This window comes from Alnus glutinosa, chromosome 2, assembly GCF_958979055.1.
Source record: "Alnus glutinosa chromosome 2, dhAlnGlut1.1, whole genome shotgun sequence".
Lineage (NCBI taxonomy): Eukaryota > Viridiplantae > Streptophyta > Magnoliopsida > Fagales > Betulaceae > Alnus > Alnus glutinosa.
The window spans coordinates 27,837,816-27,861,841 of NC_084887.1; the positions used below are offsets into that span (position 1 = coordinate 27,837,816).

Consider the following 24,026-nt stretch of genomic DNA (forward strand, 5'->3'; position numbering starts at 1 on the left):
ACGTCAGCTTTTTGTGAAGCTGTTATGAGAAATGAGTGTATGAATCATTTCTCATTTAATTATATCTCTCAAAAATCTATAAAGGAATAAAATGTAGATCAAGAAGATTGACAACACGGAAAATACAGAGAAAGAGAGAGAGCTCACGATAAAAGATGTGTTGTAATTTTAACTGCAACACATAAGCCGGATCTTCGGAGGAGGATGCCTTACAAGAAAGTTTATTCACAGAATTGAACATTTAGGTTAATGTGAGAACTACTCACCTTGTATGTCGAAGCTCTCAATAAAATCTCTTTCATAGAGCTCAAGTCCCCATGTCTGCAAGGTAATATATCATTAATTGGGCATCTAAACCAAAAATCCTAACCTAGCACTCAAAAACCTCAAATTTTTGTATTATGCCAACAAAATAGTTAGAACGCTACCGTTTAGGACAGTTCTCGAATGGTTTGAATTGTTCATGTTCATCAACTCCTACCTTCAAAAAAATCTGATCTTATTGCCACTTAAGTCATTCTAAGACCCAAAAAAATACTTTATTTCCAACCTTGGACACTGTTCAAAGAAGATTATGTTGTGATAGTTGCTGAAGGAATGTAGACCAGTGGATACAAATGGGTGTCTTAGTCTAAAGAAGTTTGATTAAGATTTTTGGTTGTTGAAGGAATGGAGGGGAAGCGGAGAATAATGAAATTTGGATCCTCTCCATTTCTCTTTTATTTAGTTATAAAGTAGGGACATGGTTGTCTTTTTACATTTCATGAAAATGTGAAAAGACAACTATACCCTTCTTTTATAAGTAAATGGAGAGGATCATCTTCCAGAATAATTGGTGTTTTAGTCTAAATTTGTTGGGGTTGTGTAATGGGTGTTTTTAATTTAGAAGAAATTTTGGTTAAGGTTTAAGTTTAAGCCTCTTTTTTTTTTTTTCCTTCTCTTTCTTAATTCGGTTAAGATTTTAGGTTATGCAATGGATGGTTGATTTTAGGAAATTTCAAGTGGGGCGAATTTGGAGGAGCCGATGGGGGTTTATTTGGTAAAATTTGAGTAATTTTGTTGTTTAATTTTGGTTGTGAAGAAAGGTTTGGTAATTTGGTTGTAGTGTAATGGGATTGTTAATACTGTAAGTCACTATTTTGCCACTCTTGTATTCTTTCAAGAATGATGTGGTTTTTAAAATTATCATTGAACTTGTGATTGATCATTATTGAATTTTGATTGAGTGATGATTTTAAAAGTCACATCATTCTTTAAAGGACACAAGAAGGAAACATGAATAACTTCTAGAATTACTCGGTAACTATGGTAGAATGGTAAAATATTGGAGATCAATTTTTTTCAATATTTTTAACATTCTTAATTTCTTTTTTCAATATTTTCAATCAAATTTTTAATATTTTTTTTAATAAGTTTTTGGTTATATTGTTAAAATTTTTTAAACAAAATTTTAAAATTTAAGAATCCCACATACTGGAGAACCAAGAAATAGAGACAAAATGAATGTCTAATCTTCGATAATAATAATAATAATAATAATAATAATAATAATAATAATAAAAGCTATTTAAAATTGAGTAATTCTAAAAGTTCTTCGTGTGTCATTTTTGTGTTTTCTCAAAAATGTTGTGGCTTTTAAAATTATTATTTGATCAAAATTTAATAGTGATCAATCACAAGTTTAAGGCCCCAATAGTAATTTTAAAAGTCACATCACTTTTAAAAAAAACACAAAAGTAACAAAAAAAAAAAAAAAACTTATAGCGTTACTCATTTAAAATCCGTCACAATGGGGTGGTGTTCTCTTGCGGGGAAATGATGGGTGGGGGAAGTCTTACCGTCCTCCAACCGGCTTTTTAAATAAAAAAACAATTTTTTTTTTTTTTCAAAAAGTGACTTCTATGACATCAGAAGTCACTTTTTGATATAAAAAAAAAAAAATTGTTTTTTAATTGAAAGGGGAGGGCAAGCGACGGTAAAACGTCCCCTGCCAATCACTGCTCTCTCTTGAGAGAGCGATAGAATTTCAAATCTCTTGTTCTTAGGGACGGATGCAAGGGGGCTGGCATGGGGCCATGGGCAAGGCTTGGTTTATACTTTTATTTATTTATTTATTTTGCTAAGGTGGTTTCAACATGGTTGGACTGTTTTGGCTCCTAGCACTTACAATGGCCCCTTGCCAATAAAACTTAAAGAGGCCAGTTGACGAAATTAATTGATTTGTAATCAAGGGCCAGTTTGTGCAAATTTATACAACAGAGGCACCCCATTTGATGTAAATATAATTTTTCTTCTTCTAAATCCTACCGAGTCATTTGTAATTGGTGCCAGTTTGGCTTTTGTAGCTTCTTTTATTTTCTAGGCGTCTTTTCTCCGTTTGGCCCCAATCCATAAAACTTTCTGGTTCCGTCCCTGCTTATTCTTTTGGTTGATGGTATGTCCGATCCAATGTTTTTGCCTTAAATCATCATCATCTTGGTGTTTTAAACGTTTGGACCGACCCAAACCAATTGAGCCCATACAGTCGGAGACTCGAAACCATTATAATACTAGAGAAAAGAAGACAAAAAATAAAAAAAAATCCCCCAATTGCCTTCATTTCTCAAAGGTCATTATCATAAACTTGTTTAACTTTTGGTGGAGGGTGGAGGCCTAGAGGCTAGAGGGAAGCTTGTGGCTACAAGCAAAGGGGGGTGGTTCCATCATTCGCTCAACAAAACACAAAGCTTCGCGTTGAAGATTCTTGTGAAGGTTAAAGAGGTGAAGCCTTTATAAACAAATGGCAAAAAGACAACCCTCCCATGATCCACCACCAATTACAACCAAATTAGCGCTGGATTTGTTTATTGGGTGCTTAGTCAAAATGCTCACGTTCAAACATGATGGCGGTTGGAGGGTGCGACAACTGAGAATAAGATCTCAGAAAAGGAATATATATATATATTTTTTTTATAAATATAAAAAAAAAAAAATTCAAATCAAATTTCAGAAATTCTTTATTTTTGTAATCCTGAGAGAGAACGCGGGGACTTTGGTGTTTTTAATTGACTTATTCGAATTGGTTTATTTCTGAGTCACAGCCAGCTTTCAATCGACTTTTAAATAATCTGCATTCTCACTGCACATCTACTACAACTCCAATTCTCCAAAAACGTGTTCATATATATATATATATATATATATATAAAACAAATCTTATGTAATAAATGAAGATTTTAACTTAATCATCATCTTCATCGTATCGTTAAATAAAACAAAATAAAATATCGACTAACAAATGATTTATCTCAATTTCAAGGAAAATGTTTCAGTTTGCAACAGTAAATTGGCTGATTTCAAATTATGATAAGATAAAATTATCACATCTTAAGGAAGAATTAATATCCAATGGAATGTTTCAACAGATTAAAAATCAGCTCAACTATAAGATTTGCCTAAATGATGCGGTAATATATACACTCAAAAAAAAAAAAACAAACTTTTAATCAGAAATAAAAGAGGATTAATTATATTTTCCCTCTTGTTGATATAATAATAGCATGACTTTAATCAATTTTATTTTTGTCGTAAATTGAAAAAAGAAGAAGAAATAAATAATAATAGAAAAAGAATGGAGCAACAAGAATGTGCCACCAGTAAAATTTATCGTCAACCTAATGATTGATTATACAATCTTTTTCCTCTCTATGCATGTGGAGACCGAGGCAGAGTAAGAGTAAGAGGGAGACGATTTGGAAGTTGCCCCCACGTTTCGTTTGCATACTTTGTGGGTACAAACTACATACCTCTCTGCCATTTTCCACGAAAGAAACTTTCTCGGGAAACCCCGGTGGAATTCGAAGATTCCAACCTGTTAAGACAAAGTTCCAAAACGCCTACAACCGAGGGGGAGACATGGGTAAGGATTTATTGAGTTTTTAAACATTTTGGTGATCTGGGTGGCACTGCAGTGGCCCAAACTGTAGTCACAAGGGACTGTTGTTGATCTGATCGTTGCTCAAAGTTTTTGGTTTCCCGGTCTGGGTTTTGTTGGTAGAAGGGTTTTCTGAATGGGTTTTGCTTAGTCTTTTTTTTTTTTCTTCCTTGTGTATGGGGTTTTCTGAGCTTGTCAAATGTCAACGTTTGAGTAGGGATTCTTGCAGATTGGTAGCTAGGCCTGGTTTTGTTGAATTGGGTTTTTTCTGGGGTTGTCAAAATTGAGAAAATTTGACTGTATTTACTTCGTTTGCTTTGAGGAATACCTTTTTTGGTATTGGATTGTGCTCTGGAATGATGTGGTGCTGTATTATTCTAATCATTCAAATTTGATAATGGAACTGTAGTAGTACATTGTCATTGTTAGGGGAGATCCATAGGAAGATGGCCTCCACAACCCCTTCTGCGACTTCACCAACTTCCTCTGTCACCTCGCCACCGCCACCTTCTTCCCCTTCTCCGTCGAATTCTTCAACTTCACCACCTCCTACAGTATCTACGCCTACTCAGACTACTGACACCCCACCGCCTTCAAGCCCTTCAACTCCACCTCCTAAGTCTCCTCCACCGGCAGTCCCTGCCGCTCCTCCTCCATCCCCGCCAGCTTCACCACCGCCAGCTTCAACACCACCTCCAACCTCACCGCCACCTTCACCACCGCCATCGCCACCTGCATCGCCACCACCATCACCGCCAGCATCACCCCCACCGTCTGCCCCTCCGCCAGCATCACCCCCTCCAGTTTCATCGCCACCACCACCATCAGGAGGTTCTCCTCCGCAAGCATCCCCTACGCCTCCGGTGGCATCCCCACCTCCCCCTCAAGCCATTCCACCAACTGCATCTTCACCTCCTCCGCCCAATGTCACAACACCGTCTTCCCCGCCACCAGTGCCAAAGTCGCCAACAAGTTCTCCTCCACCTCCTATACGTACACCTCCTCCATCTGTATCTGCTTCTCCACCCCCTACGAGCTCTGCCCCAAATAACACAACGGCATCACCTCCTCCTTCAGTTCCCTCATCCTCTTCACCTCCCGCTATTCCGAGTAATTCACCGGCAGCTGGAAGTCCCAGTAACTCAACAGGTTCTCCTTCTACCAAGGTATCAGCAAATGAAACATCTACAAATACAGGTGGGTTAGGCACGGGAGGATCTGTGGCAATTGGCCTTGTGGTTGGGGTTATAGTGATTAGTCTTTTGGGGATGGCTCTGTGCTTCGTACAGAAACGTAAGAAAAGGCGAACTGGAAGGAATTATGGGTATCCCGTACCTTCTCCATTTGCCTCCTCCCAGAATTCAGGTAATACATTTACTTATTTATTTACAAGGTATTGTATCAAACAGTGCTCAAATTTTAGCAACTTATGTGCTTCTTAATTTTTGATTAAAATGTTAATCTTAAAGCTTTTTTATTTATACATACGTATGGAGTTTTGCTAAAACCTCCATTAACTTGTAGATTTTTCCCAAGATATAAAAAGAATATGTGGAAACTGTTACTAAATCTAGATTTTTCGATGAAGTGTTAAAAATTTATTTTCCATTTTGGGTAGAAAAAAAAAATAGAAAATTTTTGGAGTAAAAATTGGAGTAGAAGTTATTGTTATTTTGTAACGACCCAAATAAAGCGCTTGCCACATCTACATTATCACTTCAAAAGGACTAGCCAAGTTACAATTAGAGCTCCTTAGAATCATTTATAAAGTCCAATATCAACGTAGGACTAACATTCTAGGTTTGGGTTCGTGTCATGCCGTGCCTCAGTGCCACATGGTATTACTAGGTTGTTCTGATACCATTTGTAACGACCCAAGAAAGTGCTAGCGCATCTGCGTTATCATTTCAAAATCATTAATCAAGTTACAATTGGAGCTTCCTATAATCATTTATGAAGCCGAGTCTCACCTGGTATAGACCAATGTGGGACTTAGTATTCATGAGCACCTTTATAATCTACATGCTTAATATAGGCAATCCACTCACTCAATGTAGGACTATAATTCTGGGGTGTCACCCATTTTGAATAAGAATTGTAGTCAAATGTGATAACAAGTTAGTGTCAACCATCAAAAGAAGTTGATATTTTTCTTCTGCTAGGATCCCCTTTGCAATACATACTGGATGTCACATGAACATGCTATATTCAGGGAAATATGATTTGAATTGGGTGATGTTATCTACACGATCTCTGATGTTTTCATACAAGCTCTTAAGTTTTAGCAATTCAACAACTCAGCTAAATTCTTAATGGTCTATCTAACCATTAGGGATGAGTGACACTCTCATCCAGAAAATCTATCCAGCCATTGGGGTCAGCATCATGAATTTTGGTCTGCCTACTCATTTTAGGGTCATACCTTCTGTTAATTCACAAGCATAGCTACCACAAACTTTTTCCTTTTCAACTTGACATGTCCTTGTGGAGCCTATGACTTGAACCATTGCAATCTTACTGATGCAGTATGGTTTCCATGTGCTTGTGACAATTAGGGTCATGGTTATGGTGTTAAGGAAGTCTAAATGCTCTTTTCAGTTTGACGAATTTGAATTTGAATTTTTATTCTCATTGGGTGACATGGTACATTTCAAGTTTAATTTGACTATGCTTTTGAGTCAGCTAGCAAGCTCAATGAATATATCTTAATGCACTTCCATTTACTCTCCAGATTCATTATTTCTAAAGCCCTATTCTCCAACTCCCCTAGTAAGAGATGGTTCTGGTAGTGAATTTATGTATACACCATCAGAGCCAGGCGGTGTAAGCAATTCAAGGTCATGGTTCACTTATGAAGAACTAATACAGGCCACAAATGGATTCTCAACACAGAATCTTTTGGGTGAAGGTGGATTTGGTTGTGTGTACAAAGGTGTCCTCACAGATGGAAGAGACGTAGCTGTTAAACAGTTGAAAATTGGTGGTGGACAGGGAGAGCGTGAGTTCAGAGCAGAAGTCGAGATAATTAGCAGAATACACCATCGCCATTTGGTCTCCCTGGTGGGTTACTGTATATCTGAGCGTCAAAGATTACTTGTCTACGAATTCGTCCAAAATGACACTCTTCATCGTCATCTCCATGGTAAGAAATACGTCTCAAATGAAATTCGAAGGAAAATTCTTGAACTTGAGTGCCATATCATCCATAGCACACTATTTTTATGCATTTGGCTTCAAATAAAATGGGTCCACAGTAGGCTTACCTTGAGATTTATATTTGGTGAAAACCATCCAATAACAATGGATGCGTAACAGTTTAATAAGAGGTGTCCATGTTGTGGCTAGACGTCTTCTGTAGTTATTTTAAATTTTTTTTATACCCAGTTAAGGTGCTTGAGAATCATGCTACTTGTTTAAAGGTCTACTGAATATGGTGCACCTGTCAAAATTGTACTCTACCTCTGACTTCTAATATTCTTAACAATATTTGCAGGTGAGGGCCAGCCTGTTATGGATTGGGCAACCCGACTGAAGGTTGCTGTTGGTTCAGCTCGAGGACTAGCTTACTTACATGAAGACTGTAATTTTCTTCCTTCTGTTCTGGGCTTCTTATCTGATGTGCTTTCCACTTTTTTCAGACAATTTGTTTCGTCTACACTAAACACATAGGCAGTTATAAGGACACAGTTTTGTAATTTATAATCCCTAAAACACACTTTTGTCATGTTTTATCATTTACTATTTTGCCAACTAAATGTAAACCAAAGATGCTCTCCACATAAGTGTTAAACAGAATGTGGTACGTTTTGATTTGTTGTATCAATAGGGTAATGCGATACAAAAGTGTGCCTGGTACATATTATGGCTGGGGTATGGTTAAACAAATGTGTGGATTTGGAGACCTCGAGAGTTTAGAAAAATATATATGGTGTTGATAGTGTGCGTGTTCAATATCAAAAGACAAATTAATCTTTGATCTGGAAGACCAGCGAGTTCTGAAAATCAATTTATTAAAACAAAAAAAAAATACGATAACAGCTTAGTAATTTACCTCCTCTTTCTCTTTGTTGCTACAAATCATGACTTTCATTTCATTTTTATTGCTAGAAAGTATACATTTTTTCTAAGTTCTTAAGCCAACATTTCCTCTGTATATTGGTTCATTATCAATGTCTGGAATTGGTGGAGGAATTTCAGGGTTGTCATGATGCCTAGGTGATTCTAGTAATCCTAGTAACTTTGCTCTACATCAAGGAAACGTTATAGCATATTGCTCTTATTGTATAGTTCAATTAATGCCACTCATTTAAATAAGATTTGCTGATCTGTTATTGTATTTTTCCCGGCCTTTATCATGTTTGAATTTATTTATATCATTTACCGAGGATTTTTTCTCTTCTCTCTTAATGTGCTGTTTTAATGTATTTCTCAGGCCATCCCCGCATCATTCATAGGGACATTAAATCATCAAACATCCTTCTTAATACCAACTTTGAAGCTCGGGTATGCCTGTTTCTGCAACCTCAATTTTCTTGAAAATCTACAATTTGCGTCCAGCTGGGTCAAAGTAGTTTGCTCCCTCTACCAGTCATTATGCCTTGGATGTACTGAAAATGTTTTGCCATCTTCTGTTGTTTGTTTTTTCCCTTTTATTTTGTCATTTTTTATACCTGTTTTTGTTTGCTGCTGGGGCGAAACTAGAATTTTAGATGCGGGGGGACGAAATAGGAAAAAGAAAAAGGGGGTAAAGATTTGTTTTTAAAAAATTGGGGTATTTTAAAAAATATTTGGGGAATATTTTGAGGCTTGGGGGACTGAATTACTTGTTCCGACCTTGGTTTGCTGGGCATTTTGTCATGTTTTGTTTAGTGCAAACTTGTTTGGCTGTAGAATAAGCACAAATTACGACAAACTTGGCAGCTGGAGCTGATTTTTGCTATATCCCAAATTTCATATTACTAGTAATTTTTGTTCCTAAAAATGTGAGTTCTCTCACTACAGGTTGCAGATTTTGGGCTTGCAAAATTAGCGTTGGATTCGAATACTCACGTGACCACACGTGTGATGGGAACCTTTGGGTAGGTAACCCTTATGTGTTGACTGGTGATGTCTCCTAGATGATTAAATGAACTTTCTTGAAGGTTTATACTTGTCTTTCTGTGTTTCGGTGTCTTGCAAAGCATAAGATGTGGATGTATTGTTCATGGGTAAACCTAGCACTATTGACATTTTAAAGGTCAAAATAATAGATGCGTCTTACCACCATGTGATTTCATTTGAACCATATAGTTGACATTGAAATGTTTTCAGAACAAAAACTTTTTTTTTTTTTTTTTGGTTTAAACTTTAAAGAGAACTTGAAGTAGGCATCTGGAACGGTGTTACACAACTGATGTCTGCCATTATCAGATTTTTCTATTTGAATGTCTCTAATGAATGGAATTATGTAATTCTCCAGTTACATGGCTCCAGAATATGCAACAAGTGGCAAGTTGACCGAAAAGTCTGATGTTTATTCCTTTGGGGTTGTGCTTTTGGAGCTGATTACAGGCCGCAAGCCTGTAGATTCCTCTCAGCCATTGGGTGATGAGAGCCTGGTTGAATGGGTAAGTTCCAAAAAATATTGACATGCTGTTTGCAAGTACTCTGCCAACTTTTTCCTGAAATTATTGCTGAAGTTCAAATTTTGCTTCAAGATCAATTTTTGTCATGGTTTGGAATCTGTAAGAATTTTAAGTTTTATCTAAATCCTGGAAACCTTGTCCAATTCTTAATCAACTTTTAGGGTTGCAGACCTGAAACATGCCAGCAAACTGAGACCATATTTAATCGCAGTTTAGGGATTGAGTATATATATATATATATATATGCATTTAACTGTTTTCTTCATCTCTCTGATCTTCCTACATTGTAACAAATAAATAACCTTGCATACTCTCCGTTTTCTGAGATTTTTGAATGAAAGGGGAGGGGGTTTGCGAGGGGAGAGGCAGGATATGGAACCTTTGGCAAGTTATTAGAGTTTACAGTTCAGTCATAATTAAAACTTGTTCTTCAGGCTCGACCGTTGCTTACTGAAGCACTTGAAGACGAAGATTTTGACAGGTTGGTAGATCCGACGCTGGAAAAGAACTATGTTGCAATTGAAATGTTTCGGATGATTGAGGCAGCTGCAGCTTGTGTGCGTCATTCAGCTGCAAGGAGGCCACGAATGAGTCTGGTAATTATGCATAAGTGGCATATTTTCAATCTATTGTTTCTACTTGTGCGGGATTTGTAACATGTCTTCTTCTTCCTTGCCCCCCCATATCAGGTGGTGAGAGCTTTAGAAACTGTAGATGAATTTTCAGATCTCACCAACGGAATGAAACCCGGGCAAAGTGAAGTATTCGATCCATCACAACAATCTGCACAAATCAGGATGTTTCAAAGGATGGCTTTTGGTAGTCAAGAATACAGTTCAGAAATGTTCAATCAAACACAGAGTAGCTTGAGGAGTGGAGACCATGGGCACCGAAAAAGCCCGTCATCAGTAAATACGTCTGGCGTATGGAGCAATTGAGATGAATTTTTGGCTTACTATGGTACCCTGGGTTGAATTCATGCTTGAAAGGATTAGGTTTTGTTCATCTTGGGATGAAATTTGTGGCCCATGATAACCTTGGAACAGGTGCTGCTGCTCGTTTCATGTAAATCTTATGCATATAATTTGCTCTAGTTTTTTTTTTTTTTTCTTGGCTAACATGATTTTGTTAGTGAGGATGCTTGATTTTGTATTCTTTTTTACATATAGGTACTTGATGCAGCGTTCCATTGTATTCTTTTTATTGATTTGATATATAAGTTCTCCCTTTCCTGGAATACCCTGTAATCTCGTTGATACTTAGGTTCTGTTTAATTGGTTTCTGTGAGTCATGCATGTGGTGACTGAAAGAAACAAAGAATTTTTAGAACCCAATGCAGCCTGAATTGTATTCTTTACTCATGCGGAAGAAAAGATCTCATTTGTTAGAGGGTAATGATATTTATAAGACGGCTATATAACAGCCTATAATTCGGACAACGTGACAGTGAAAATTCGTCTTTAATTTTATTTTATTTTATTTTCTTTTGAGTGTTGATCAAAACTCAAAGGTCTAATTTTTACTGTCACTTGATCAAGTCGTATGATAGTCTACTACTAGCATTACTCTTTGCTATAACTTTTTTTTTTGTTTGAAAGGAATCGAGCGAAACTTATATTAGAAAACCATCTTAAGCACAGTGCTCAACAAAAATAATATCAGAAATACATTGTGGGACTTCCTCAAGAATTGCATGTGCAATATCAAGTTCAAAGATGTAATCTTTTGGCGCTAACAACATTGCCAACATCTCTCCTATACTCTCTCGGACTCTAACGCTCATACCCATCTTCCTTTTATTTTTATCTACAGCCGCATTCCAATTGACCTTAACAAAACCATCCATTGGGGCTTGCCAACGCAGGTCCTTAGTATTTTCCGTTACTTCCTTTCAGTATTGCCGAAAATTAGCACTTCAAAAAGTCGTCAAGGATTCAGATGCTTTGCTCACCACTGTGGTAGAAGGGCTAATAGGTCACCCATGGACCACTGCATTCCGTCGGTCGTAGCCACAAATTTATTGTCACAACCGTCATGAGCTCCATATCATCCTTGTCGAAGTGCCAGTGAAGTTCCTCAACAATAAACACAAAACTCCTCATGTTTAATGCACCTTATTTGGATCTTGCTACCGCACATGCCCCAAATAGCCTTTGCACCCGGACAACCCCACAAAAACATGCCCTATAGTCTTCGTCTTTGCCCCGCATAAGGGACATAATGGATCTTCAATAACATTTTGTCTAAAAAGATTTGCTTTAATGGCCAAAGCATTGTAACATGCCCTTTACATAAACACATTCACAATAGAAGTCTATGCCTCTTTTAATACATAGAACTTAGAAGTTACATCTAGCAGCGACCAAAATAAATAAAATAAAATACTTAATGGTGATTAGACTTTACTATATATATATATATATATATAAAGCTAGATATCATTTTAAATGGACAGATATACCCAACAACATCTTCATTTAATAAGATGACCCTAATCAATTTAAATAATATCTTTCACTTTCTCATTAAAAGGTCAACCAAATAAATGTAAGGCTTTCGAAAATTGTAGATGAAATATGGATATCATATGAGAAATTATCATTTCATTAGTTAAGAGTATTTTTTTTTTTTTTTAGAAAAAAGAAAAAAGAGGACCAAAATGGAACATGTGAATCATGACATACTTATCTTTTCTCCATCCCTCCTCAAAAATAACTAAATAAATGCTCCAATAATACAGACCTCACAAGAGAATACAATAACTATAAGCAATGAGAGCTCCTCAGTCCTCATGCCCTCCTCCTGCTCCTGCTCTCTTTGTTTCTTTGCTTTCACAATATTAAAACATAAAAATATTTTTTTCATATTAAAAAAAGAAAAAGAAAAGAAGTTGTCGTCGTCAATAATTTTTTTTTTTTTTTTTAGGTACATTGAAACCGTACAAATCAAACTAAAAGCAAATAAAAGAACTATAAACCTAATAAACTAGTGGGAGGTGGATCTTTCCCACTTACAATAGGAACAGAAGAAAGAGGAGGAGGAACAGTGGGAATGCGGCCAGAAAAAGATCTGGCTGTGGCCCAATGTGCTACTGAATAAGCACAGAAGTTTGCACTTCTATTGACTTTCCTAGCACTCTAAGAAATGGATGCCAGGATAGAGCCAATGACATCATATATAATAGGAAAAATGCGCCAGTTAAGAGGGTTCTGAAGATGTTGCAGAAACGAAATAACCACATGAGAATCACCTTCAATAATAAAATTATTGAAATTTAGAGAGCATGCCAGAGAAGCAGCTAAGCGTGCTGCTAAGGCCTCACCATAATTGGGAAGACATGAATGGCTTATTTGGGAGATCATATGAATAATATGACCTTGATGGTTTTGGCAAACCACAGCTTGAGCTGAGAAGGTATCACGTATAGCAGTATCAAAATTGAATTTGCAGCCAGGAAATACTGGAGGCATCCAGCGTTCCACAGGTGCTGGGATTTGATTCCAGGTTGTGAAGTGCTTCAATGAAACCTTATTGATATGCTGAGAAACTTGAAGAGCAGTAAATGATAAAGCATCATGGAATGCTTTATTTCTGTAATACCACAGAAGATCACAAGACACTGCTGCAAAAATCTAGAATTTATGACGGTCAAGAGAAGGAATCCCTAACATAGTAGGAGAAATTATTAGCTTGACCCAATCTATTGTATTAGAGAAATTTAGAGCAGCAAAGTCTTAAGGCCAAGGCGAATTGCACCATATAATCCGGGCAAAGGAACAGTTAAAAAATAAATGCCGAAGAGAGTCTGTTGCCAATTTACAAAGCGGGCACTCTAACATAAACAAAGAACAAGGAACTTGGCCTAAAAAAAGAAAGATAATAATAATAATAAAAGAAACATGTCGGTGCCAAAAACTACCCGTCTTTTTTGTTGTGGCAGGAACTTGGCCCTAAATTTCCCGTTGTTAAAAAAGAAATTTGCTGCTAATTAATTCTTAGTTTTAACGACAAAAATTGCTTTATCGCTGTGCTAAGTTTCGCGTCTTCAAAATGACAACGACAAAAGCAACCACGATCCACGTGACGTCCTCCAACAAAGTAATCAATTATCAATAATGTCACTATATATATATATATATATATATATATATATCATCCCTTCAAATTTTACAAGTAAAAGAGAAAAATATAAAAACATCCTATCAATTAATAATCGATTTTAAAATAGCGTATAAAGTTTTAAGTGTGCTAAAATGTCCTATCAAATTACTATCATATTTTTAAAAAGTCATTTTTTAATTATATTCTTATAATATTATTATTCTCTTAAAAACTAAACTAAACAATTTTTTTTTTAAATAACAAAAAATAATAAATACAAAATCAGTCCGTGTGGTTGGATTAAATTACAAAATCGCTTCTTGCGAAATAAAAAAATAATTCTTAATGTCAACATCAATAAAATGATGACATGTGCCCTCTTACTAAAAAAAACTATAAATATATATTTATAAAATATATACATTTATAAAACTAAAAAAAAAAAAAAGAAATAAATAAGAAAGAAATAAAAAGGATAGGGGTGGCTGCCGGTTGGGCGAGGGTGCGGTGAGCCACCCCAGAGGTGACCCTATCCTTTATTTAATTATTTATTTTTATAAATGTATATTTTTAATTTTTTTTTTATTAAGAGTGACACGTGTCATCATTTTATTGGTGTTGACTTGTCATCTAACGAAATACGACAAATGTTTCAACGAAAGTTATAGAATTTGATTATAGGGACTAAATTGTTTTTTTATCATATCCCAATGACATTTAAATTCACTTTGATACAACAGAGAATGATTTGAAATATGCCAACTACATTGACTGATTTGCATTTATCCATAATTTTAATTATTTATATATTTTTTAGTAAGAGTGACACATGTCATCATTTTATTGGTGCTAGCGGAGACACTAACGAAATTCGTAAAGTGTTTTGACAGAATTTGACTGCAGGAGATAAATTGTTATTTTAGCCTACTTTGCAGACCTCTGAATTATTTTTTATACCGTAATGAACGATTTGTAATTTAAGATTCCAGATAAACTGATTTTGCATTTATCCATTAGATGCATGCATCCAATGGGCCACCCTTTTCCAAAGTGACCCACAGGTGGCATGCATCTAATGGATAAATGCAAAATCTGATGGTGTGGCGATGGAAAAGGGTGGCCCATTGGATGCATGCCACCTGTGAGGCTGTGATCAACCTAGAAAGCGATCGCTGTAGACAAGAACGTGTGCGCATCAGCTCACTCGTGCTTTCCCAGCTACTCTTCTTCATCTACCAAATTAGCAACCCGGCTGGCCCTTCTATATATATATATATATATATATATAATTAGTTACCATTTTCCATGCATGCATGCATCACAGAGAGAGAGAGAGAGAGATGGTTGAACTAAATCTGATGGTGTGGCGAGGTTTGAAGGAGGAACAAAGAAGTTGCATTTCTAATCAAAATAGCTTGGGTTTGAGTAGTAGTGCAAGAAAGAGGGAATTGGTTTGCGTGACAAGTGGGAATTCTTACCTGGCTTCCCACATTGTGAAGGAGCTCTTGGCTCATGCCTACCCAGTTCGTGTCACTATCCAATACCAAGGTTAGTTAGCTCAACTGTTAATTTCCTGGATAAAAATATTTATTATGGAAGTGCTGGCTTTAACAACTGCAAAACTTGCTGAATTGATCAAACTGCCGAAACCAAATTAATCATATTTAATTAAAGACTTAGCTATAGAATAATGATACTAAATCTGTCTCAGAAAAAGATACAGTAGAGAGCTGGACCAAAGGAAGAGAATACTGAACCCAAATTTTTTTTAAAAGCAGGACGAAATTAATTAAGGTAGCTATAAATATACAAGAAACATGTTTTTGCATCACTGTCCTGAAAGTGACTGATCATCACAAGTTTTTGTCATATTCTGATTGATTTCTTAGATCGAACCAAGAAGCACAACCAAATGCAGCCTATCTCATAGACTATGTGGCTTTCGTTTCTTATATATATATATATATATATATGCATCTTTTCGTTTCCGTACTAACTTGATTTTTCATTCAATAGTGGATTTTGATGACATGAGAGAGCTGATGAGAGATGAAGAGATAAATCAACTAGAAAGTGTTGTGGTAGCAAACATGGGAGACGTGGACAGTCTCAGTGATGCTTTTAGAGGTTGTCATGCTGTTTTTCACACCTCCTCTTTCGTTGATCCGCATGGGATCTCTGGTTATTCAGTAAGTTTTGTTCTATATATATATATATATATGCTGCTTCTTTTTGCAAACTGTGTTGTACATGTACTTATCCAAGTGTAATAAGTACAGCACTTTGATTTTGATTCTAATTGCTTTAAGCCTAGTGACTTCCGTGTGTTCTGTACCATTTGCATGCATGACAATTTTCAGGAATGGATGGCAGTTGTTGAGGCTGAAGGGGCAAAGAATGTCATTGAAGCTTGTGGTAGAGCAGCATATACAAAGAGATGTATCTTCACCTCTTCTCTTCTTGCCTCTATCTGGAGAGGCGACAATGTAGACAGGGTTGTTGATGAGACTGGTTGGAGTGATGAAAATTTCTGCAGGGAAAACAGGGTACATAACATTTTTTTTTAATTTTTTTTTTATGTCATCAACACTAAAGAGCATCAATTCAGGGCGACTCTTCGATTAGGCGTGTTAGGCAATCGCCTAGCTAATGTTAACAATAGCAAGAGGGAGCTCAAATTAAATAGTAGTAGTATTGGTAAAAATAAATATATGATTAATCTACAAAAAATGATAAATGATTAAGGCCCCTTCTTAAAAAAAAGAAAAAAAAGAAAAAGAAAAAGAAATTGAAGCCTCAATTATGGTACATGGCCATTTTGAAAATAAAAATGCACACATACACAGAAATTATACAATTATGGTGCATAATTTTAAAATAATTTTGCATTCCAAAAAGGGAGAAGAATAATTTTAAAATAAAAAAACAATAATAATATAAAAATTAAAATAAACATCATTAATTAGTATTAAAATAAAAAATAAAAAAAGCTTCATTTAAATTTGTTGCCTTAAGGACCTCAAAATCTATCGAGCCACCCCTGTCTCAAATAAAAATTAACAAAAAAAATAAAAAAAAAAAAAAAAAAAAAGAAGAAGAAAGAAGAAAAATTCATTCCCCACAATGGTTGTCGTTGGAAGCCTTATCAATATTAGATTATTAATAATGTAAATTTATCATAGATAACTCTATTTCCAAATATGTGAAGTTTGACCCTCTCCTCATGTTTAGATCAATCAACTCCACATAACATTAATTATCTTATCCTTAGCTCGATCTAGCTAGTTGCTAATGGCATATCATTTGTTGTGGTGATTCAACAGCTTTGGCTCGCCTTGGGCAAGACGATGGCAGAGAAGGCTGCCTGGAGCAAGTCTAAAGAAATGGACGTGGAGCTTGTTACAGTGTGCCCTGGATTACTTATGGCCCCCTCTTTCCCAAATGCTCACAGAGAAACCTCTGTACCGTACCTTAAAGGTACATGATCGACAACATTGATCCATTTTTGCCCCACTTTCTGTCAATTCTTGCTGAGAAAATTAAAACTTGACAATATATACAAATTTGATCATACAAATTAAGGTGGCCAGATCATGCTACGACGAGGCGTCCTTGCTACTGTAGATGTGAAGAAGGTGGCAGTGGCGCATGTCCAGGTTCACCAAGCAATGGAGGATTGCGGAGCTTGTGGAAGGTATTTTTGCTTCGAAAGAGTGGTACGAAGATTGGAGGAGGCCATTGAGGTAGAAAGTGGGTTGGACATGCATGGCTTATTATCAGGAGGAGGAGGAAGACGACAAATCTTACTAGAAGGAGACCGCCAGGAAATTATAGATAGCAACCTTGATAACTCCAAGCTTTCTAAACTGGCATTACAAGCTTCTCAACGCTTATCTTGCAAACAGTGTTGCAAAATCTCATGGCCATGAGAGCCTGAAAATAATATATTATCATCATCATCATCATCATCATCAGAGAGAGAGAGAGAGAGAGAGAGAGAGAGCAATTGAGACAGCTTCTATTAATCTCTATAAAGGGGAAGAACCTTTGTGGTTTTCCACTTGGGTATGTTGAATTAATAAACTTTTTCCAAAGCAGTATGTTGAATTAATATATTCTGTTGGTACAGTTTCCGGTATGGTGACGTGTCGCCTAAGGATTCGCTGCCTGACTTTTTATCGAACACTTCAACCCTGCAAAAAGGAACAAACAACTCGTCGGGGGTGCCGACCACGCCCACTCCGATGCCTAAGTCAGTCTAAAAGGTTTTCTGTATAGAATCCTTAATCTTAATCTCCAGAGCTTAGAGAATTCGTATCTTATACCTGGTGTGACGATCTTTATTTATAGGCCGGACCTTCTTGACATTGAGTTGGATTAGGAGTTTGAGGAGTCCTAGCCCGGTTTGAATTTTCATCACATCTTCTGGGAATTTGAATAGGAGTGTTGAATCCGTAGTTGATTGCGTTTGTACTTCTTTAAATTCGATTCTATGTCAATAATCATCTTATCCCATAAATCATGGATCTGTAGTTTATCCCTGATCTCCTGGGATTCTATCCTTATCGAATTCTGAGACGGGTGTGGCGCATGGCACCTTCCTAAGAGACTGTAGCACATTTCAGCTGACCTCCGAGGTGATGATATCCGAGACGTTTCTACTTTTACCTGGAGATCTCGGGATATATCCGCACCATAACAGGGTTGTGTAAGTCCGAGATGTTTATACTCTAAGATGTTGACTCATCCAATGGATATCACCCCGAGAAGATACCGCACCGACTCGATATTGTACCGAGGTGTTATTACTCCGAGGCAAAAATATCCGAGATACGTTCACTCCATCTTGGCTGGGAGATCTCGGGATATTTTACACACCGTAACCTGGAATTTTAAGACCGAGACATCGTCATATCTCCGAGATGTCTTCGGACCTAAACGTCCTTCCCTTTGCTGGATAGAACCATGCGGAACAAGTAGCCGAGACATAACTCCGAGATGTCATTGGATCCACGTGTCTCTAGGGTTGATTTTATCCCTAACAGTTACCCCCCTAATTCTCTAATTTCAGAAATAAACGGAAATAAGAGAATTACTTTCCAGCTGCCAGTCTGTATTTGATGTTTGCGCAGGGCGCGTCTTTTCAACAGTTCAAATTTTGAATTTGACCGCTTCTTTTCCCAACGTCGACGTCATCTCTGCACAGCCGCCTTTTTGTCATCATTAAATGGTATCGTCGAGGCAGCATATTTAATGCTGAATTTACGGAAGGCGCGCCTTTTCCTCTTCGGAAATTTTGAATCGACAGCGCCCTTTGGCATTTCGGACACGTGGTAGTGGAGGCGTTTAAAGTTGGGATATTGTACTGTTCACTCACTGATACTTCTTTTTCTCGATACTCCATTGTCGTCTTCCTCCCCAAACTTTTCCTTTCTCTGTATTTTTCTGTTTCTGCCTTTCTTCTTTCTTCCATGGCTCCCAAGAAAGCTGTCTCAGCCTCGTCTCGGGTTCGGACAAAGAGACCCGACGGCACTGTGGATCTTTCTCCTTTGGAGAGCAGGGTCGATTCCATCATCTTCGCGAAGCATGAGGGTGTCCTTCGCTCGAATTATGAAATTTCTCCAACTGTGAAGATGTTCTATCAGGCGCCTGGAGCTCGGTTCATTGATGGCGGCGATATTACCCTTTATGAGAGGATGTTTCTTGCTGGGCTTCGATTACCGTTTCCGGAGATTGCTCGAGACTTCGTTCTTTTTCTGATGATCGCGCCCAGTCAGATAATGCCAAATGCTTGGCGGTACCTGTTTGCCTCTTACATCCTATGGAGGCTTGTGTTGAAGAAGGAGATGAACATCCTGCAATTCTTCCACATCTATAGGCCGAGGCAGACTGCAGAGGGAATGATTGAACTCTGCAGCCGTCACCCGCCTGTTTTCATCAAGCTCAAGAGTGGGCTGACGAACAACAAGTTCTGGGAGATGCAGTTTTTCAGAGTTTCCGGGGAGTGGGAATGCCCCGAAGGTACTCTCCTTCCTGAAGATCGTATGATGCCTCGGACTTGGCAGTTGTTGCGACCTGACCGAAGTGACCCCCCTTCGCTCACTGTTTCCGAACTGGAGGATGTTAAGGAGATAAGTGGGTGGTCCGCTGCCAGAGTCAAGGCCGACAAGTTTGAAGAAGTCGATTTTGACAATCTTGTCACCGAGGAGAATATGAGGCAGTTTCTCGGATATGACATTCCGAGAGACAAACAGTTAATCACAAAAAGGGGAGCTGTCAAGAAGAGGAATGAAGCCCCTCCATCCCCGAGACCTATGACTAAGAAGAGGTCACCTGAGGAAGTTCTCGGGGATGTTCCTGCACAAAAGAAACAGAAGATTCCTTTGGCCGCCTCGGGTGCGAGGAGAACTCCTCCTTCGGCTCCATCACCTAGGGTAAGCGTTGAAGAGGGGTCTGCCAGCTTTCGGGGTTTCATTCCCGAGGCTAGTCCTGCTCCTTCCTTTGTTTCACGGGATGAGTCTGGCTCCGAGGCTTCGTTCCATGGTGAACAATGTGCGGTACCTGAGAGGTCTGGAGAAGGAGAAGGAAATGTACCTGAGGTCCGAGATGTCCCAGTTGCGCGTAGGGTAAAGCATCCGGCCAGGAAACGGAAGCTTACAGGCCAAGACCGAATGGCTCAAAGACTTGCGGACGCCGGGCGATTGTGGGGTAAAGCGGTTATAAAACCTTCCGACAAAGAGGAAGTGCGTCAAGAGCCTGTCGCTTCAAGTGGTGACTTTCTCGAAGAGATGGATGAAGAGGTCGGCACCCCCCTAGACGAGCCTTTGGCTGAAGATTCTGAGGTAGAAGGTACTCCCCGAACTCCTTCTTCGGAACGTCCAGAAACACCACCACCCCCTGAAGAAAATCGTGAAACGGGGTACTCCACCCCCCGAGTTTCATGTTCTGCGCCTATACAAACCGAGACTCCTACTGGACTGTCCGAGGCTGAGGACGTTGAAGAGCCTTGCCCCTCTCGGGAAGTGATTGATCAGGGGGTGCCGGGATCTGCTCCTGGAACTCAAAGTCCCGATCAACCCGAAACAACTCCCCATGTTGGAGTGGCTGAGGAGTCTCGGATCGAATCCGAGAACGTTACTCCTGAAGCTGGCGTGCTCCCCGAGACTTCTACTAGGAGCGAGTCTCGTGCTGAGGCCAGCCCAAGCACCGGGGCTGTACCTCAAGTGGGTCCTAGCTCTTCCTCCAGGGTCTCGGCCGGCTTCGAGATTTTGGGCAGGGGTCTTCTGGGTCATCCGATGGAGGCCATAAAGAACTTAATCCCCGAGGGATATCTGGGGAATGCAGGGGCGTCTTCTCCCGAGAAGATCGCCCAAGGCATTCTCATCTCTCATTATCAGGTAAGTTTCTGGAGCTAGGACTTTTTATTCTGTTTGCATCCCGATTCTGACTTTGCTTACTTTTTTCTTGACAGCTTCTTGTGAAGATGACTGCCCTCTGGCAGAAGTGCGAAAATTGTCCTGCGCCTCCGCCCACTCCTTCCCCCGAAGTTCAAGCCCGCATCTCGGGTTTAGAGGATGAAGTTGCGGCGCTGAAGTCTCTTCTTCAGTCCAAGGACGAGGAACTCGCGTCCCGAGAATCAATTATATCCGAGATGCGTTCTGCTAACGCTCGTTTGAGCAACGAAGTGGCGGAGGCCAACGGTCGATACGCTCGCTCTATTGAAAGTCTTTCTTCCGAGCTGGATCGTGCGGACCAATTGTCTATTCGTTTGTCGGCTGTGCAGAATGAATGCTCCGAGGCGTGCAAGAATGCATTGAGTGCCGAGGCTGAAAAGGACAAACTCAAAGATGAGGTTGAAAGACTTACAGCCGAAAGGGATAAAGCTCTCAAGGCGCAGGATCACTCGGAGAGTCTCTTGATTCGTCTCAGGGCTAGATATGACGCCGATCGGGCAAAGCTTAAACGTTATCAGAAGCAGTTGAGCTATGCGCCTTATCTTCGGGATCAGAGTTGGGGTCGGGGTTGTCATTGGGGTTTCGAAAATTTTCGAACTTTGGTGACAAATCCTCAATATAAATTTGATCCCGAGACGGTTGATCCGATGTTGGTGGGTTTTCCAGAAGAAGCCATTGATGAGATGGAGGAGTTTGGTAAGGATTTCATGCCCGACGTTCCGAATTGGGGTCTTGACGCGCCAGTTCCCGAAGAAGACCCTCTTGACGATCCTGCTAGCTAGAAGCTGTTTTCTTGAATTTTTATCTTCTCTTTTCTTTACCTGTACATTTTTCTTTGTATAAAAATTAGAATATGATATCTTTTGAATGAAATTTCTACCTTCTGCTTAGGCATTTTCTTTTCTGTTTTCGGTGTCGGATAAACCGAAGAACCTTTTCTGCTCTCGGTGTTTGACAGACTTTCCTGCTTACCTTAATGAGTTACCCCCCACAATCTTAGTCTGCGACCGCAGGCTAAGTCGTTTGAGGTGGGTAGTTAGATTGTTGAGCTTTACCTTTCTTTTAATTTCTTTATCTTTGAAGGCTTCAATCTTTCAACATTTGGAGACCTCTAACCGAGAGGTTTTCTTGTCTTAGTGTTCTTTTCATGACCACTTCGGGTTGTCTAAGGAAAGGACGTGGGCAGATTCTTTCCTGGATGCTCTTGTCCTTCCGAAAACCTGCAATCCTGCATTGATAGCCTTTATTGGACTGACCTTTAGGTTTTTCTTGCTCTCGGTTTTGGAAAGACCAAGAGATTTTTCCTATTCTTGGTTTCGAACAAACCGAGAGACTTGTCCTGCTCTCGGTACTGAGTGACCGAGAGACTTTTCCTGCTCTTGGTGTTGAATGACCAAGAGACTTTTCTTGCTCTCGGTTTTGGACAAACCGAGAGGCTTTTCCTGCTCTCGGTACTGAGTGACCGAGAGACTTTTCCTGCTCTTGGCGTTGAATGACCAAGAGACTTTTCTTGCTCTCGGTTTTGGACAAACCGAGAGGCTTTTCCTGCTCTCGGTACTGAGTGACCGAGAGACTTTTCCTGCTCTCGGTACTGAGTGACCGAGAGACTTTTCCTGCTCTCGGTTTTGGACAAACCGAGAGGCTTTTCCTGCTCTCGGTTTTGGACAAACCGAGAGGCTTTTCCTGCTCTCGGTACTGAGTGACCGAGAGACTTTTCCTGCTCTCGGTACTGAGTGACCGAGAGACTTTTCCTGCTCTCGGTTTTGGACAAACCGAGAGGCTTTTCCTGCTCTCGGTACTGAGTGACCGAGAGACTTTTCTTGCTCTCGGTTTTGAACAAACCGAGAGGCTTTTCCTGCTCTCGGTACTGAGTGACCGAGAGACTTTTCCTGCTCTCGGTACTGAGTGACCGAGAGACTTTTCCTGCTCTCGGTTTTGGACAAACCGAGAGGCTTTTCCTGCTCTCGGTACTGAGTGACCGAGAGACTTTTCTTGCTCTCGGTTTTGAACAAACCGAGAGGCTTTTCCTGCTCTCGGTACTGAGTGACCGAGAGACTTTTCCTGCTCTCGGTGTTGAATGACCAAGAGACTTTTCTTGCTCTCGGTTTTGAACAAACCGAGAGGCTTTTCCTGCTCTCGGTACTGAGTGACCGAGAGACTTTTTCTAAGTATGTAAATCGGATTGATTCTTGGATTTCTGCGATTGTCAGTAGATACTGGGAATAGACATTCTTTATTGAATATGAAATTGTTTGTAAAAAAAAAAAAAAAAACAATGAACTACATAAAATATTTTTTCAGGTGCTCGGCATTCCATGATCTTGGAAGTATCTTTCCGGTCTCGGTCATCAAGCGATAAGCTCCCTTCTGATGGCATCCTATTACCTTGTAGGGGCCTTCCCATCCGGGTCCCATTTTGCCTTCCGTTGGATCTTTCGTCATCAAGCTCACCTTCCTGAGTACCCAATCTCCGATTTGGAACTTTCTGGGCACCACCTGTTTGTTAAAGTACCGAGCCGTTCGATTCTGATATGCCGCCCATGTGACATGAGCGTCGTCTCTTTTCTCCTGCAACAGGTCCAGGTGTACCTTAGCATTCTCGTCGTTGAGTCCTGGATTGTAGTGAGCCACCCGGAAGCTTGGAGATCCTACTTCCACAGGAATCACCGCCTCGGTTCCGTATGTAAGTGAGAATGGTGTCTCGCCAGTTGGAGTTCTTCTGGTGGTTCGGTACGACCATAGCACCTCTGGAACGTAATCAACCCATGCTCCTTTCTTTTTATCAAGCTTTTTCTTCAGGATCTTTACCAAGGTCTTGTTTGTCGCCTCTACTTGACCATTTGCCTTCGGGTATTGTACCGAAGCATAATGGTTTCGGATACGGAGCTCCGAACACCACTTCCGAAACGGTTCACAGTCAAACTGCTTCCCATT

General features: G+C 39.2%; 2 protein-coding genes and 1 long non-coding RNA gene across 3 annotated transcripts; 2 read left to right on the forward strand and 1 right to left on the reverse strand.

Annotated features, from left to right (window-relative positions):
* Positions 1-150: 150 nt before the first annotated feature.
* On the reverse strand, positions 151-676 carry LOC133860634 (uncharacterized). Its single transcript, XR_009898895.1, has 3 exons — positions 551-676; positions 429-481; positions 151-321 (listed from the first exon to the last, which is right to left on the reverse strand). It is a non-coding gene; the product is annotated as an uncharacterized LOC133860634 (long non-coding RNA).
* A 3,012-nt stretch (positions 677-3,688) lies between these two features.
* On the forward strand, positions 3,689-10,774 carry LOC133859177 (proline-rich receptor-like protein kinase PERK8). The gene is made up of 8 exons (XM_062294502.1): positions 3,689-5,278; positions 6,645-7,055; positions 7,407-7,493; positions 8,346-8,416; positions 8,915-8,991; positions 9,372-9,519; positions 9,972-10,133; positions 10,227-10,774. The coding sequence occupies exons 1-8, from the start codon at positions 4,360-4,362 to the stop codon at positions 10,473-10,475; spliced, it is 2,124 nt and encodes a 707-aa protein (XP_062150486.1). The 5' UTR covers positions 3,689-4,359; the 3' UTR covers positions 10,476-10,774.
* A 4,177-nt stretch (positions 10,775-14,951) lies between these two features.
* On the forward strand, positions 14,952-17,749 carry LOC133860438 (cinnamoyl-CoA reductase-like SNL6). The gene is made up of 5 exons (XM_062296049.1): positions 14,952-15,186; positions 15,655-15,827; positions 15,999-16,184; positions 16,962-17,115; positions 17,221-17,749. The coding sequence occupies exons 1-5, from the start codon at positions 14,952-14,954 to the stop codon at positions 17,565-17,567; spliced, it is 1,095 nt and encodes a 364-aa protein (XP_062152033.1). The 3' UTR covers positions 17,568-17,749.
* Positions 17,750-24,026: the final 6,277 nt, after the last annotated feature.

Coding starts and splice junctions, on each gene's coding strand:
- LOC133859177 (XM_062294502.1), top strand. CDS start 4,360: ATGGCCTCCACAACCCCTTCTGCGACTTCACCAACTTCCTCTGTCACC. Junction 8,417..8,914: donor ATACCAACTTTGAAGCTCGG/GTATGCCTGTTT, acceptor CTCTCACTACAG/GTTGCAGATTTTGGGCTTGC. Junction 10,134..10,226: donor GGAGGCCACGAATGAGTCTG/GTAATTATGCAT, acceptor CCCCCATATCAG/GTGGTGAGAGCTTTAGAAAC.
- LOC133860438 (XM_062296049.1), top strand. CDS start 14,952: ATGCATCACAGAGAGAGAGAGAGAGAGATGGTTGAACTAAATCTGATG. Junction 15,828..15,998: donor ATGGGATCTCTGGTTATTCA/GTAAGTTTTGTT, acceptor GACAATTTTCAG/GAATGGATGGCAGTTGTTGA. Junction 17,116..17,220: donor CTCTGTACCGTACCTTAAAG/GTACATGATCGA, acceptor ATACAAATTAAG/GTGGCCAGATCATGCTACGA.